Genomic DNA, 14,156 nt, shown 5'->3' on the forward strand with positions numbered 1-14,156 from the left:
TTCATTTTCTCGAGCGTTGCGCGTCGTAAAGCAGATTTTAGAGAAGCGTAAAGGTGTTTAATCGCTCGACGCCAAATCTGTGCTCTGTGGATTTAAGGGGGGAGGGGGGGGGGAATTTCCCTGTTACACTATTCGAGTGCATAATGAGTTACTCGTAACAGGCGAGATTGCGCGTTGTCGCAATACAATCTGACCAATCTGGACCGTTTCTGGGGCAAAATGGGCGTCCAAATCTAGGAAAACTTTAAATCCGATTTTGGCAAAAATGATAGACACCAAAGTCTCTTAGTTTGGAGGAGCAAATATATCTTATTTATTTTTTAATTATAAAATTTTAAATTTCAAAAACTTTTATGAATAGTGGGTGGACGCTTATAATACTATAAATATAACCGTTATTTTTCGGTTCTTTTCCTGTTTTTGTGAAGAAGAAAATTTATAAAATATTTGTTGTATAGGAGTTGATTTCTATTATGCAATGCTATGATACTCGATAAATAATGGTTTAGAACTCGAATCGATGACCCAGTTAAAATGTTACATACCATGGAATTATTGACAGGGCATTGTTATATCGTAACGATTCATGCGACATATTCATGCCAATGTATGAATCATAGATATTAAAATTGATTGTCAAAACCCAATGAAATATTCTTGATTATGAATAGCTTCGTTCTTTGGTCGTTTATTTTAAACTATCATAATGTTCTTTAAATATTTTCTCGATAGTTTACGTGCTAGTTTGTAACCTGGATAAGTGAACGGTTCAAAGAAATTTTAAGGCATTTTTAATTTCTCCTACACATCCCAACCGTTTCTCGAGCAATTTAAATTCATCCTACTTTGAAGTCTGATTGAATAGTTAGACGATTCTTGTGCGTTCATTGTTTGTCATAGAATCGTGTCGAAGTCAACAATCGAGCAGACAGGCTCGATGCAACAACAATGAAGAAACAGGAGTTCGAGATAGCATTGAAGAGATGCACAGTGTAATCAGGACTGCGTTTAATAGAAGATAATTTAGTACCATAACGTGATAACGACCAGAAATACAATTCTATGTCGTACAAAGTACTCTCATCGACGAAAGGATTTCTTGGATTTAAATACGATCAAATAAAATGTAAAAATACTCAACTTTGTTAAAATTAGACTAAAATACAAGTGTTTACGCTCTATCTAAACTGTATTAACTTAAAGTCAAACGTTATAATTTTTACTAATAATATTAGCTCCAAACCTTGTTAAAAAGATATATAAATTATTTTTAATCAGTTTCAGAGTGTTAATTTCATGATAATCGTCTGTTTTTAACTATGCTATATTAATTCGTAACTTTTGTATGTATAAACGGAGATTATAAATATTTTAGAATTTAACGTTGGAAGCTAATTTAATTAAGGGCGTAGTAGACTGTTCCTTTGAAATGATAATGGCTCCATGACCTTCGTCATAGTACAAGCGATCATGGCTATAAATTTCAGGATTGTATATACAGTAATTGGTACAATAGGGTTGTAAGGGACGCATAACAAGCCATGTTCCTTAATCCCTCCTTCCTAGTGTTGGTTCTATACTGGGTGGTTCGATATATACGATATAATTGAGCACTCTGATGCTCAAAATTGACCGAAATTTTGAACGAAACAAAGGATCTCTAAAATATAGCTGAAGATCCGCGGAGAAATTACTCTGAAACGTTTCGAGGTGGTGGGGGAAAACAATCGATGAGATTTGCAGGCGCCGAAAAGAACATTTGGCAAAGTTGCCAGGCTCCGAGTGCTTTCGCCCCGGAACGGAAGAGCTTTTCGAATCCTTTCGCGAGATCTATGTAGAGAATGTATTCTGAATATTTTGACCCTTCACCGTCTCGTATTGATTCGTTGAAAAATTCTAGACTTCCCTGCTCCGATTACGACTGCGAACCATTCTCCGGGATTTATAACAGAACAGAAAATAGCAGCCTCGTATATATTAAATTCAATTCTCGCGTAACATTGAAACTTCATGTTCATTAATTCCATTATTCTAAAAACCGAAACGGCATTTGTCGTTTAAATAATTTAGTTAATAGTTTAATTAGAGAAAATAAAGAATTTTGTAAAATAAGAATCCATAAATAGAAATAGAAATTTCTATTTTTGTGTATAAAACTTCTTCCAAAATTGCGTTATTTTAGAAATATTTTGTCTTGTTAAGAGCGCTTCTTCTACCGCATATTATTAATTTCAAAATCACTAGTGGAGCTGTTGTTAAAACGTAAAAAATTATCTATATTAAAATGAGTAAGAAATTCTGGATAGAAAAATGATTGTCTTGTAAAATATTTTACCGATACGAACACAATGTACAGTTTTCCATACACGACACACGCACACGTAATACTAACATCGTACACTACACGAGTTCCCTTGCAATTCCGGAATATACAAACAGTGTCGTCTGTATTTAATCATTGAACGCCGATAGCCCAAGCAGTTGCATAAAAATTATTACTGTATATTGCGCTAGTTGTGCGACGTTCTTGTGTATTATCGTTGCTTCAGAAATCTCTGTCGATACTTTTGTATGTATGAAGTTATGCTTGTGTGCACCGTTTACGTGCATACAAATGTGTTCTGAATGTGCAACGTTCAAGAGATTTAAACAATTAGCGAACATCAATACCGTGCAAAAGTGTGAAGCTCGAACTTGAAATATAAAAAGTACAGTTGCCAATTTCCATTTGTTTACCGAACTTTTTAAATATTCCTTTGACAATGGCCTTCTCACACGACTAAGAAACCTCGATCCTCAATGTTTTTGATAATTACTTAAATCTAAACATGTTGTTCTTTATTTTTTTTTTCATTTGTTTATTATTTTATTTATTTACCGTATAGACCCTTTAATACAGAGAACAATAGTCGTTAGAGAACACTCAGGTAAAGGAAATTTTGAGAAAAGGTAGCTAAACAAAGAAAATATAATCGGTACAAAATTGCAAAAATTCTTTTTTAAGGGATAGATAGAAAATTATTATTATTACTTGGATATTTATGTTTGAAAGACGAGGTTGTTAATTATATCTCTCCTGATTATTCACTGTAATACAGAAACCAATCTAGCAGGAAAGTTAATATCAATTAAAAATTTTTTAGAAAATTGATATGGATGATTTTTCTTTTTCTTTCAACTTTCATTATTTATTTGAATATTTGTGCTTGCAAGATGGGGTTGTTAATTATATCCCTTGTAATTGTTCACTGTAATAGAGAAATCCATCCTGCAGGAAAATTAATATCAGTCAAATATTTGCTAAAAAATTAATATGGATGATTTTTCTTTTTCTTTTCGTTTTTTTTATTTATTTGAATATTTGTGCTTGCAAGATGGGGTTGTTAATTATATACCTTCTAATTGTTCACTGTAATAGAGAAATCCATCCTGCAGGAAAATTAATATCAATTAAATATTATTTAGAAAATTGGAATGAATGATTTTTCTTCTCCTTTCAGTTTCCATTATTTGTTTCAATATTTGTACCTGCAAGATGGGGTTGTCAATTATATCTCTTCTGATTGTTCGCTGTAATAGAGAGATCCATCCAGCAGGAATTCGTATGAATAATGTTGATGTTCCCTTTTGTTGTTAAATTTAATAAAATTGTGTAACTATCGAGGAAGATGAACACGAATATTTTGCACGGTATTGCGCATCCAAGTTACCGCTTAAATTCGAAGCATTTGCTTTAAATCGCTTAGAGAAAAAGCTCGCGCAAAAGAGATCAAATCTGAACGCTGAGAAATGATCGAAATTATAGATTATGTACGATCCTCGATATCTCGTCACGGTGCTTGGTTCGTTAAGTGTGTGTACAATCGGAGAATCGGAAATGAGAACATCAGGAGCACGTTGATTGACTAATTACCTGGCGAGACCATTCGTTTCTCCAACTAATTAGGACTCTGCTTAGCGATTAGTTTGATTTTTTCAGTGTCGACTTTGTTTGTTCGTCATGCTGCACAATAGTTGAAAGCGAAGGCATAGTTGAAGAGGACAATTCCGCTGATAGTTCATTCTAGATACTTTCCGGGCCTTCATCATTGGATGGTCCATTTTCATCCAGAACTATTATTAGTGTTTTGCTCCCGTTGCGCTTTTGCGAACACTAAGTGCATCACGAGACATGCACTTTAAACTTTCATTTCAGAATTTATTGTTCGTACTTAGCCCGTAATCGCCAACGTGCAGCCAACCCAACATTTTTTACGCTCCTTCATCGCAATTTTTACACACAATGTAAAATTATACTAAAATATATGATTAATAATATAATTATTCAATTCGAAACGATTTTAATACGATTTTTCATTTTTTAGATGCTTCTATGTGCATTATTCTAAAAAATCTAGATTTCGAAATCGGTGACGCCATTTTGAAATCATATACAGAATCGGGGAAAACTCTTGTAATAATAGTTTTGACGATACAAATAAATTAATAATATGTTAATTCGAATGAATCTTAGTTTCGAACATTCCCAGCACAATTATAAAAATAATTAAAAATTCAAGATCCACGTTAAAGTTCTTTCTTGTATACTTTCTATTAATCTACATTATTATAACAAATTGTAGAACTTAGATTTCTCACAAAGCTTTTTAATTTTTACGTAAATAAAATTTGGCGATATCGTGAGACAGAACAGTATTATTTTTAATTTTACACGATGTGTAATTGCAAAAGAAAATGAAGAATTCCATTTGTCCTGGCTGCACGTTTGTCGTTAAAAAGTAAATTACGTGGGCATGAAAATTACTAATTTAATAAAAACTTCGGTAAAGGAAGACGCTAATGCGGGTGTTTTTTTTTTGTTTCGCGTAGGTCGATCTAAGGCACATGGACGAGAAATCGAAAAGCAACGTTGTGGACGTCGGAGTTGATCTTTCCGAATTCTACATGTCTGTAGAATGGGACATTCTAGAAGTGCCTGCTGTAAGGCGAGTATGCTTATTCATGCGTGAAGATTAGTATATCTACTTTTTCATTGAATTTAAAAAATGCAAGAATTTACAAAAAAGAATTGATACGACATTTATTCATGCGTGAAAATTAGTATATCTATTCTTACTCCCATTAAATTTAAAAAATGCAAGAATTTACAAAAAGAACAAATTGTTGGACATATAAAGTTAGCAACTTAGCAATGTTAATTAAGATTGAAGTAAATTTAAATAACATTAGGAACAATATAAGTCGTTGGGATCTTGCATTTTAATTTTGCAAAATTTGTACTTTACTGAAAATACTCTATCAATACAATTGATAATCAACTTTCTATACAGGGTGTTCGGCCACCTCTAGCAAAAATGTTAATGAGCGATAGTAGCGGCCAAAATAAGACGAAAATCAAGAATACCAATTTGTTGATGGAAGCTTCGTTAAAAAGTTATTAACGTTTAAAGTGCCGCCCTTACTGAATTTTTTTCTCGAAAATGCGCAAGATTTCGGGGGTATGTCTATTCACCAAAAATGACTGTAATTGAACCCTACAACCGAAAATAATTTTTCCACAACGATTTGCAATTTTTTAATTTTCTCGAATAATTTCACACCTTCTCTATTTTTTTTCTCGAAAGTGGGCAGGATTTCGTGGGTATGTCTAATGACAAAAACTGATTGTAATTGACCCCCGCAACCGAAAATAATTTTTCCACAACGATTTGCAATTTTTTTTCTCCGTTGAAAAATTTAGGCACCTAATTGGATTTTCAGTAAGGAATTTTTTTCTCGAAAGTGCGTACAATTTCGGAGGTATGTGTAATGATAAAAAATGATTGTAATTGATCCCCGCAACCGAAAATAATTTTTTTAGAACGATTTGAAAAATTTTTTTTCGCCGAAAAATTTCAGCACCTACTCGATTTTTTTTCTCGAAAGTAGATAGGAATTCGGAGGTATGTGTACTCACCAAAAATGATTGTAGTTGACCCCCGCAACCGAAAATAATTTTTCCAGAACGATTTGAAATTTTTGAATTTAATTGTTAATAACTTTTTAACGAAGCTTCCATCAACAAATTAGTATTCTTGATTTTCGTCTTATTTTGGCCTCTACTATCGCTCATTAAAATTTTTGCTAGAGGTGGCCGAACACCCTGTATATTCCGTGCCTTGAATGAAAACTAAAATACCGTTTCGACGAGTATGAATGTTCATTTCACGGAAATGTAAAGTCACGGAAAATGTTTAATTCGTTCCTGTAGGTTAGTCAACGGAAATTAATCGCTTTCGTTGCTCTTTTTTTACACAGAAATGAAAAATTTTACACCTGCTGCGATGAGCCGTACCTGGATATTACCTTTAATATAACGATGAGGAGAAAAACTCTTTTCTACACTGTAAACATTATTATTCCGTGCATGGGAATTTCCTTCCTTACGGTGCTGACGTTCTATCTACCCAGCGACAGTGGAGAAAAGGTGAGCAAAAATCACTAAATTTTCTAAGAAATTCCGATCCTAACTAGCAATCCTGACTAGAAACATTTTTAAATGCATCATTCCGAAAGATATAATCCTTTTTATTCGTTGAAACCTACCCCTCGTTTATTTATTTATTTTTTCCACACATAGACGAATTACATTATTTATAAAATACCGATTACGATTATTCGGAACGATGGTTTTTAAATTGCTGATCAAAATAAATTTCACGTCCGTCTTTTATCGGCACGAACGTTCGAAAGATCGACCAATCGTGGGACCCGGACCCATAAAACCGCAACGGCCGTTAATTAAAATCGGTAGAGGATGGGATTCGCCGCAACGCAATTAATCCCTTTGTCTGACACGGAAATGGTAAATGTCCGTAGACTGCCTTAAACTCTGTCGATTGTCAATTCACGTGAAAGAAAACCGCAGATCTCGATCTGGATCCACGAGTCAAAAATTTCAAATCTTATATCTTCGAATACTAACGAAGAAGCATAGATTTTAATATTACCTGTGATTTTTACCGTAATTCGAAAATGTATTCTTTTAAAAAAATTAGGATAATCAGAAGATCGATTAGTTTAACAGCGATAATTACGTACTTGTTGTCCGAGTTGTCATAGTTCGCGTTCCTGCGTGGTGAATGAACCGCCGCAACGAATATAAATCCGCCCGGAGAAACTTTGAATTTATGGCGATCGTTAATCATCCTGAAGAAAGTTTCGCTCGGATAACTGTGTTTCCACTTTATCACGAAATGCATGACGTCTAGGAATGTAAGTTTTATTGAACCACAGTTTGTTATTTTATGGGATCTCCCACTGTGACTCGCAACACCATAAATCCGATTGATTTCGTGTCAGGATTGATGAATATCTCACTTTCCCTTTTCCGCAAAAATTATTTCGTTTACAACCGAATCTAAATCTTACTATTTCGCGTTCCAGCATTTCTCTATTTATCGTCATCGGTTCTTTACTTGAAATTTTCACATTACAATATTTGAGAGTTTCACAGCCTCTCACGTAGCGATATAAAATCTGACAAACGGTTCAATAGTTGCGCTAATGTTACGAAACATGATTCGACACAATTCAACATAAATTTCTAATACATAATATTTGTAAATTCCTGTAACTTCAACTATAGAATTGACTATGAGGTCCCTTAAGGGGACAGTCCCATGCGAGACGTTAAAAATATAAATTTTTTTTTATTTCATTCTTTGAAAGCACACAGAGTGTTCGACCACTCCCGGGGAAAAATTTTAATGGAAGATTCTAGAGGCCAAAATAAGACGAAAATCAAGAATATCAATTTTGTGATTGAGGCTTCGTTAAAAAGTTATTAAAAAATTAAATTAAAAAATATCAAATCGTTCTGGAAAAATTATTTTCGGTTGCGGGGGTCGACTATAATCCTTTTTGGTCATTACACGTACCCCCGAAATCCTATGCATTTTCGAGAAAAAAATTCTTTCCCGAAAATCTAATCTGAGGCCAAAAATGCTACCCTGAAATTTCATGCGTATCTTTAAAATAACATAACTTCTGAATGGATTGGACGATTTTAATGTTCCAAACGGCAAACAACGCCGTTCTAGTAAAGAATATGTAAAAATTCTAACAACATTAAAAAAGTTATTCTTTGACCCCGTAAAGTTAGAAAACCCCCTATAAAAATGGCCCAATTTTCAAACAGCCATAACTCCTCCTGCAATAGTGAATATATTACAATGAAACTTTTTTCAGATGTAGTGCGCATGGGTACATATAAAGAAGTATTAGACAACTTTTCTGAAGGGTGTCAAACAAAATTACTAAAAATCAAAAACGAATTTTTAATGAAAGTCTACAGGTATCTAAATTTTTCGGCGAAAAAAGAATTTCAAATCGTTCTAAAAAAATTATTGTTAGTTTCGGGGGTCAATTACAATCATTTTTTGTGAACAGACACACCCTCGAATTCCTATCCACTTTCGAGAAAAAATTCCATACCGAAAATATAATCTGAGGCCTGACATAGTTCTCCGAAATTTCATGCGTATCTTTAAAATGTCATAACTTCTGAATGGATCGGCGGATTTTAAAGTTTCAACATTGAAACAACGAGTATTTTGATCCAGAATATGTAGAATTTCCAAAAATATCCGAAAATGTGTCCCTTAACCCCGTAAAATGAGAAAAAAGTGGTTCTATTTTCAAACGGCGATAACTCCTATAATAATGAACGTACCTACGAATGGGTACCTACAAAAAAGTGTTAGACAACATTTTCGTATAGTGTCAAATAAATTTATTAAAAATTGAAAACGAATTTTTAAGAGAAATCGATAAGGGGGTAGGTGCGTAAATTTTTCGACGAAAAACAAAATTTCAAATCGTTCTAGAAAAATTATTTTTGGTTGCAGGGGACAATTACAATCATTTTTGGTAAATAGATATAGCCCCTAAATCTTGCGTATTTTCGAGAAAAAAATTCAGTACGGGCGGAAATTTTTAACGAAGCCTCCACCAACAAATTTGTATTCTTGATTTTCGTCTTATATTGGCCTCTAGAATCTCCCAGTAAAATTTTTCCCGGGGGTGGCCGAACACCCTGTATATGTAAGAATGTAAAATTTTGAGAGATAAATGTCAAGTATTATGGATGGTAGAACATTTTTTGTATAATCCTCACGGTAATTAGCGGAGTTATTGCTTCGGGTGATTACCTTGTATAGTCCAGACATTACTGTTTCGAAAGTTTTACGACAGGTTTAAGAGATACCTGCTCCTTTTAAAAGTCAAAATTCTAGCGTTTGTGCTATCTGGATGCTAATAACATCCTGGAAGAGATTTTAATATGGAGCTGGAATTGATTAATATGATCTTGTGACTTTAAATGCGTTTCTCTCGAAATTTTATTTTCACTGGTGTAGATAAAATCTCAAAAATTATACGTTAGATTGCTTTGAAATTTTTACACGTTGTTCCACATACTAATAGCTCTCGCCCGTACTAAAATTATATTTCTACAATGAGTATATCATACACTTTTATTAAAAAGTGCGTGGAAAAAATGACAAAATTTTGCAATTTTTAATTTAAGTTTTCGCAATTTTGCCAATTTTCAACATATATATAAATTAATTATTTTACTACGGACGATAACAAGAAACCTACCGAATAAAAATCCGTTTGGTTCTTTTGGTTTAGCCAACCTTGAACAATCATCTACACCAGTGTTTAAACACATGTTTACTATGGGTGTAATAAAAACTTGAAAAATCACTAATAATTATTGAAAAATTTATTTTGTATTCCCAAAAGATAGTTAAGTAAATTGCGAAAATAAATTATGGCGTTAGATGTAACATTTAATTGAAAAAAATTAATAAAGATGGTTAAATTTTTCAACCGTAGGCGTAAGACTGCCCCCTTAAATCTAGTGTCAGCGAAAGAAGTTAGATTTATTTTCGTGTTCTGGATCGATCCGCCGGTCGCGAAGGAAAAATATCAATCGAATTCCCTGGCAAGCGATGAGGAAAAAAAGACAGATGAGTAACCGTGGCAACGCAATTAATTCCTTTATCCTCGTGAACGGGCGTGCTTACCTATACTTAGCGTCCGTAAAGCGGACGCGTGTGAAATATGCGCCGAATTAGTTCTCTTCCGCGCGGCTGTCGGCCTCGTTATTTTCCCTTATCTGTACCCCAGGAGCCGGGGTAGTTACTTTTGGCTCGATGGCGCGAACTATTTTTCATTTCCACCGCGACGTCTTGCTCTCCGTCGGTTCTTACGCCACCTTACACACTCGCCTGGCACATACACACACATACACACGCGTCATTTCATCCCTCGCAGAGTTATCTGCTTCTCTTTCTGCCTCCGCCTTTTGCTGGCGCACGAAAATCGCCCCGAGCCGAGGATCCCCTTTATGCCGGGAGCCCTCGATACGCGACTGAATAAATAGTGGAAAAGGGAACTGCGACGCGCAGTTTTCCGTCATCGATGCGCTTTTTCACCTTTGCTCTTTCGACAGACCCTCCACCACCACAAACCCGAACACACCGCGGAGAAAGCGACACGGTTTGTCGACGTTACCAGCGGTTTGTTAACGCTTTGCGCTCGACGCGTCCTGTTTCTCTTCGATTTCGACACACTTTTTTCTCCAAATAAAGGACCACCGCGATTGACTGCATTCATAATTTAAAAACATTATCGAAATTAAATTCAAACACTTACTGGGCAGACTTGATTCCGTCAGTATTTTTAACATAAACGACTAATTTAGAATTCTGGCTCACATGCACGGTATGGTAATACATTTTACGTTATTGGATTAATAAAAATTTGTGAGTTAATCAAAAACATACATTAATAAAAACAAATTTAAAAAAAAAAATCGATGAGGGGTAGGTGGACAAATTTTTCGCCAAAATTAAAAAATTTCAAATCATTCTGAAAAAATTATTTGTGATTGCGGGGGTCAATTACAATTATTTGTGGTGAATACATATACCCCCGAAATCCTACGTACTGTCGACAAAAGAAACTCGTTACCGAAAATATAATATGTGACCGTGTTTTTGGCGAAAAAAAAATTTCAAACAATTCTGAAAAAATTGTTTTTAGTTTCAGGGGTCAATTACAATCATTTTTGATGAACAAACACACCCTCGAATTCCTATCCACTTTCGAGAAAAAAATTCCACACCGAAAATAAAATCTGAGGCCTGAAATGGTTCCCCGAAATTTTATGTCTATTATATAAAAAATCATATCTCCTGCATGGATTGGAGGATTTTAATGTTAAGAATGCAAACAACGCGTATTTTGATGAAGATACGCGTAATTGATTCTTGCCGTTAGAGTCGCTAAGAGCGCGAGTTTTCAACATTATCTAACAATATAACAAAGTCAAGTTCGTAACATTCGGTGTTTTCGTAACAAATTTAAAGAAAGTAATAATTTTTTGACAAGTTCCCAGTATTACATGAAATTTACTTAATCATACAGCGAAGGATGTTTGTAACAAATTGATGCACCCACGCTACATATTTAACGGTTTTATCGAAGGTAGACCGGTTAGCGGGTCGGTTCGAGAACAGAAAAATAACAGAAAATCGATATAGAACAGTTATGGAACCGTTAACGAACCAATACAGACCTGATTGGAGGACCGAAATTAGACCATCAGGTCGAAATCGATACGTTCAATTTTTTCGGTTATTTATAAGTTATTCAGAGTATCGGTTCTCTTCAGTTTCGACAAGAGCCATCATATAACTGCCCGAAATAGTTATTTCTGGAGGAGAACCGTGTACACGATGTACTTTTTTAATAACATTCGTACCTAACGATTAACGTCGACTTCCAGGTTTATAAATTTCTCCGTAATCCCCCCTCCACAAAGGTTATAAATTTTCTTGTACATTTCGTATGCATTTGAAAATTACTAGGCGACCAGTCTAGCTTGATTTATTATTCATTTTGCATCAACGAAAGGGCGTTATGGTAAGGAAATATCGACATACACGTATTTCGTATTCAGAACACCTTGAAGAAGATGCTGTACGTAATTTGTCATGAAATTTCAAGCGAATTTTCCATTATGCGATCGAATGTATGTACAGGGATATTATCTGATAACCTCTGAAAATTTTTGTTTCTTCTTATGTATATATTTATTAATTGCAAACGTTTAAAAAATACACAAACTTAACTTCAGTCATTGTACACAAACAAGCACACGTTATTCGATAATTTTAATAAATATTTCAGATATATTTTGAAGAGAATGAAACTTTAGAATGGAAATTTTCAACTAGATTTTCAGAAATGCTTTATCCAGATTACTCTGATTCTTAAATTATATTTCTCGTAGTATATTTAGTAATAAAATTGATTTTACGCCGTTTAAGGGATTTTTCTACTTTCGGGGTTGAAAAAGTAAGTCATATTTGGGAATTTTCTCGATTCGAAACAGACGATCCCCTTAAAGGTCAGTGCAATACGCGACGTGAAAATGCAACAATGCGAAAGAGATTTAATATGCAGCATTCGATATCAAAGTTTCATGAGACCGGCTGTTGTTTGGTTAGTTGTTGAGCCAACAGGGCCAATCAACGGTTAAAGTATAGATTTCCTGTAACGAACCTCGCCCCGAGCACTTACGAACTTTATACTCAGCAAATTTTGAGAAGGGATTTTAAAATGCCCGGCTAAAACGAATAAACTAATCCCACATGTTATCGAGAAACGTGAAACATAGTTATCCGTAAAACTAGTAGCTCAAAGTAATTGCAAAATTTTCCTGCTTTTTTCCAATATTTCCAAAAAGTCAAAACATAACAATTGTACATATACAGGGTGTCCCACGCAACTGGAACAGGCTATACCACCTAAACGGTTGGGAATAGAAAAATATATGATAAGTCAAAGTTAAATGGTATTAGATGATGCGTAATATGCAACTAACTTTATGCACTTTTGTGCATTGGTGCATCAGAAAGATGCAACTGCACCTTTTTTTTAAATGGAAACCTATATTGTTGACTACACCAGTCGATGTAGTTTCTTATGCTCTACATAAAAGTACCAACATACTTATGCCCTAAACTTATTCGTTAGGAAGTTATCGAAGATAAAAGTTCTCCGAATCCATTACACTGTTCCTGTTGCTTTACAATGTTTGTACTGCCTTACAATGTTTCACGGTCTCATGCGAGGCATATGCTATATTGGAGGGACTGAATTACATCAGAAAAGCTAATAACAATGACAAATTCATTATCTACTCAGACTGAATGAGTGCACTTACTGCCTTTCATGTTACTGAACCCAGAAACCCTATTATAAGACAAATGATTGAGAAGTACAACGAAATTCTGTCAAACAAACAAGCTACTGAAATTTTGATCGGGTGGGTTCCATCACACATTGGAATTGCGAGAAACGAAAGGGCTGACAAAGTCGCAAAAGAGGCCGCTAATTCACTCCGTCATTCCCTCAATACACCTATCTATCACAAAAAAGTCTTCAAATCATTTTTCAAGATTCTCAAAGAACACTGGAACCTGTCCTGGAAAAGTGACCATAAGTCACACATTCATCGTACCAGGAATAATATCTACGAGATTAGTCCTGCATTATCGTTCGACAGGAGGCACCAAGTCGTTTTAACAAGGATAAGGATTGGCCACACAAGCCTAACACACGCCCACCTATTGGAGAAGAAAAACCCACCAATGTGCAACACCTGCCAGACTCTTAATTCGATTGAGCATATCACTACCTCTTGCCCGAAATACCAATGGGAGAGAACATTCTACCAAATTGATGGAAACTCCAAAGAAGTAACCAGGACTGCAGATTCTTGCTCAAGAGTACTAACATTTCTTAAACATATAAACATATTTCATTTAATTTAATTTAATCTCTGTGTCTAGCGTACCTTATTTTTCTATGTTAAGCGTATAAAATTTTTTCATTTTATATAAACTGATGATATATCAAACGTTTGTAAGGTATTGTGGTTGCTAATGACCCTAATGGGTTGATGCAACAGTACAAATTAAATAAAAAAAAAAATGTTTCACGGCTACTAATACTAGTCACTAATAATAGTGAAGCAGTTGATATGTTCATTTTGTTTAGCAAATGCAATCAAAATGGTACCGAGGCCGCAAGGCTGT

At 34.5% G+C, this 14,156-nt stretch overlaps 1 protein-coding gene across 7 annotated transcripts in view; it reads left to right on the plus strand.

Annotated features, from left to right (window-relative positions):
• LOC122400481 (acetylcholine receptor subunit alpha-like) overlaps positions 1-14,156 on the plus strand; it is a 176,581-nt gene that overhangs the window by 135,760 nt on the left and 26,665 nt on the right. For all 7 annotated transcript variants that reach the window (XM_043401977.1, XM_043401979.1, XM_043401981.1 and 4 more), the window contains exons 5-6: positions 4,870-4,985; positions 6,298-6,466. In XM_043401977.1, coding sequence (XP_043257912.1) covers positions 4,870-4,985; positions 6,298-6,466 — 285 coding nt within the window. The remainder of the gene's footprint in view (positions 1-4,869; positions 4,986-6,297; positions 6,467-14,156) is intronic.

Source organism: Colletes gigas, unplaced genomic scaffold (genome assembly GCF_013123115.1).
Source record: "Colletes gigas isolate AHSC1104 unplaced genomic scaffold, ASM1312311v1 Colletes_gigas_Sc00018, whole genome shotgun sequence".
NCBI lineage: Eukaryota > Metazoa > Arthropoda > Insecta > Hymenoptera > Colletidae > Colletes > Colletes gigas.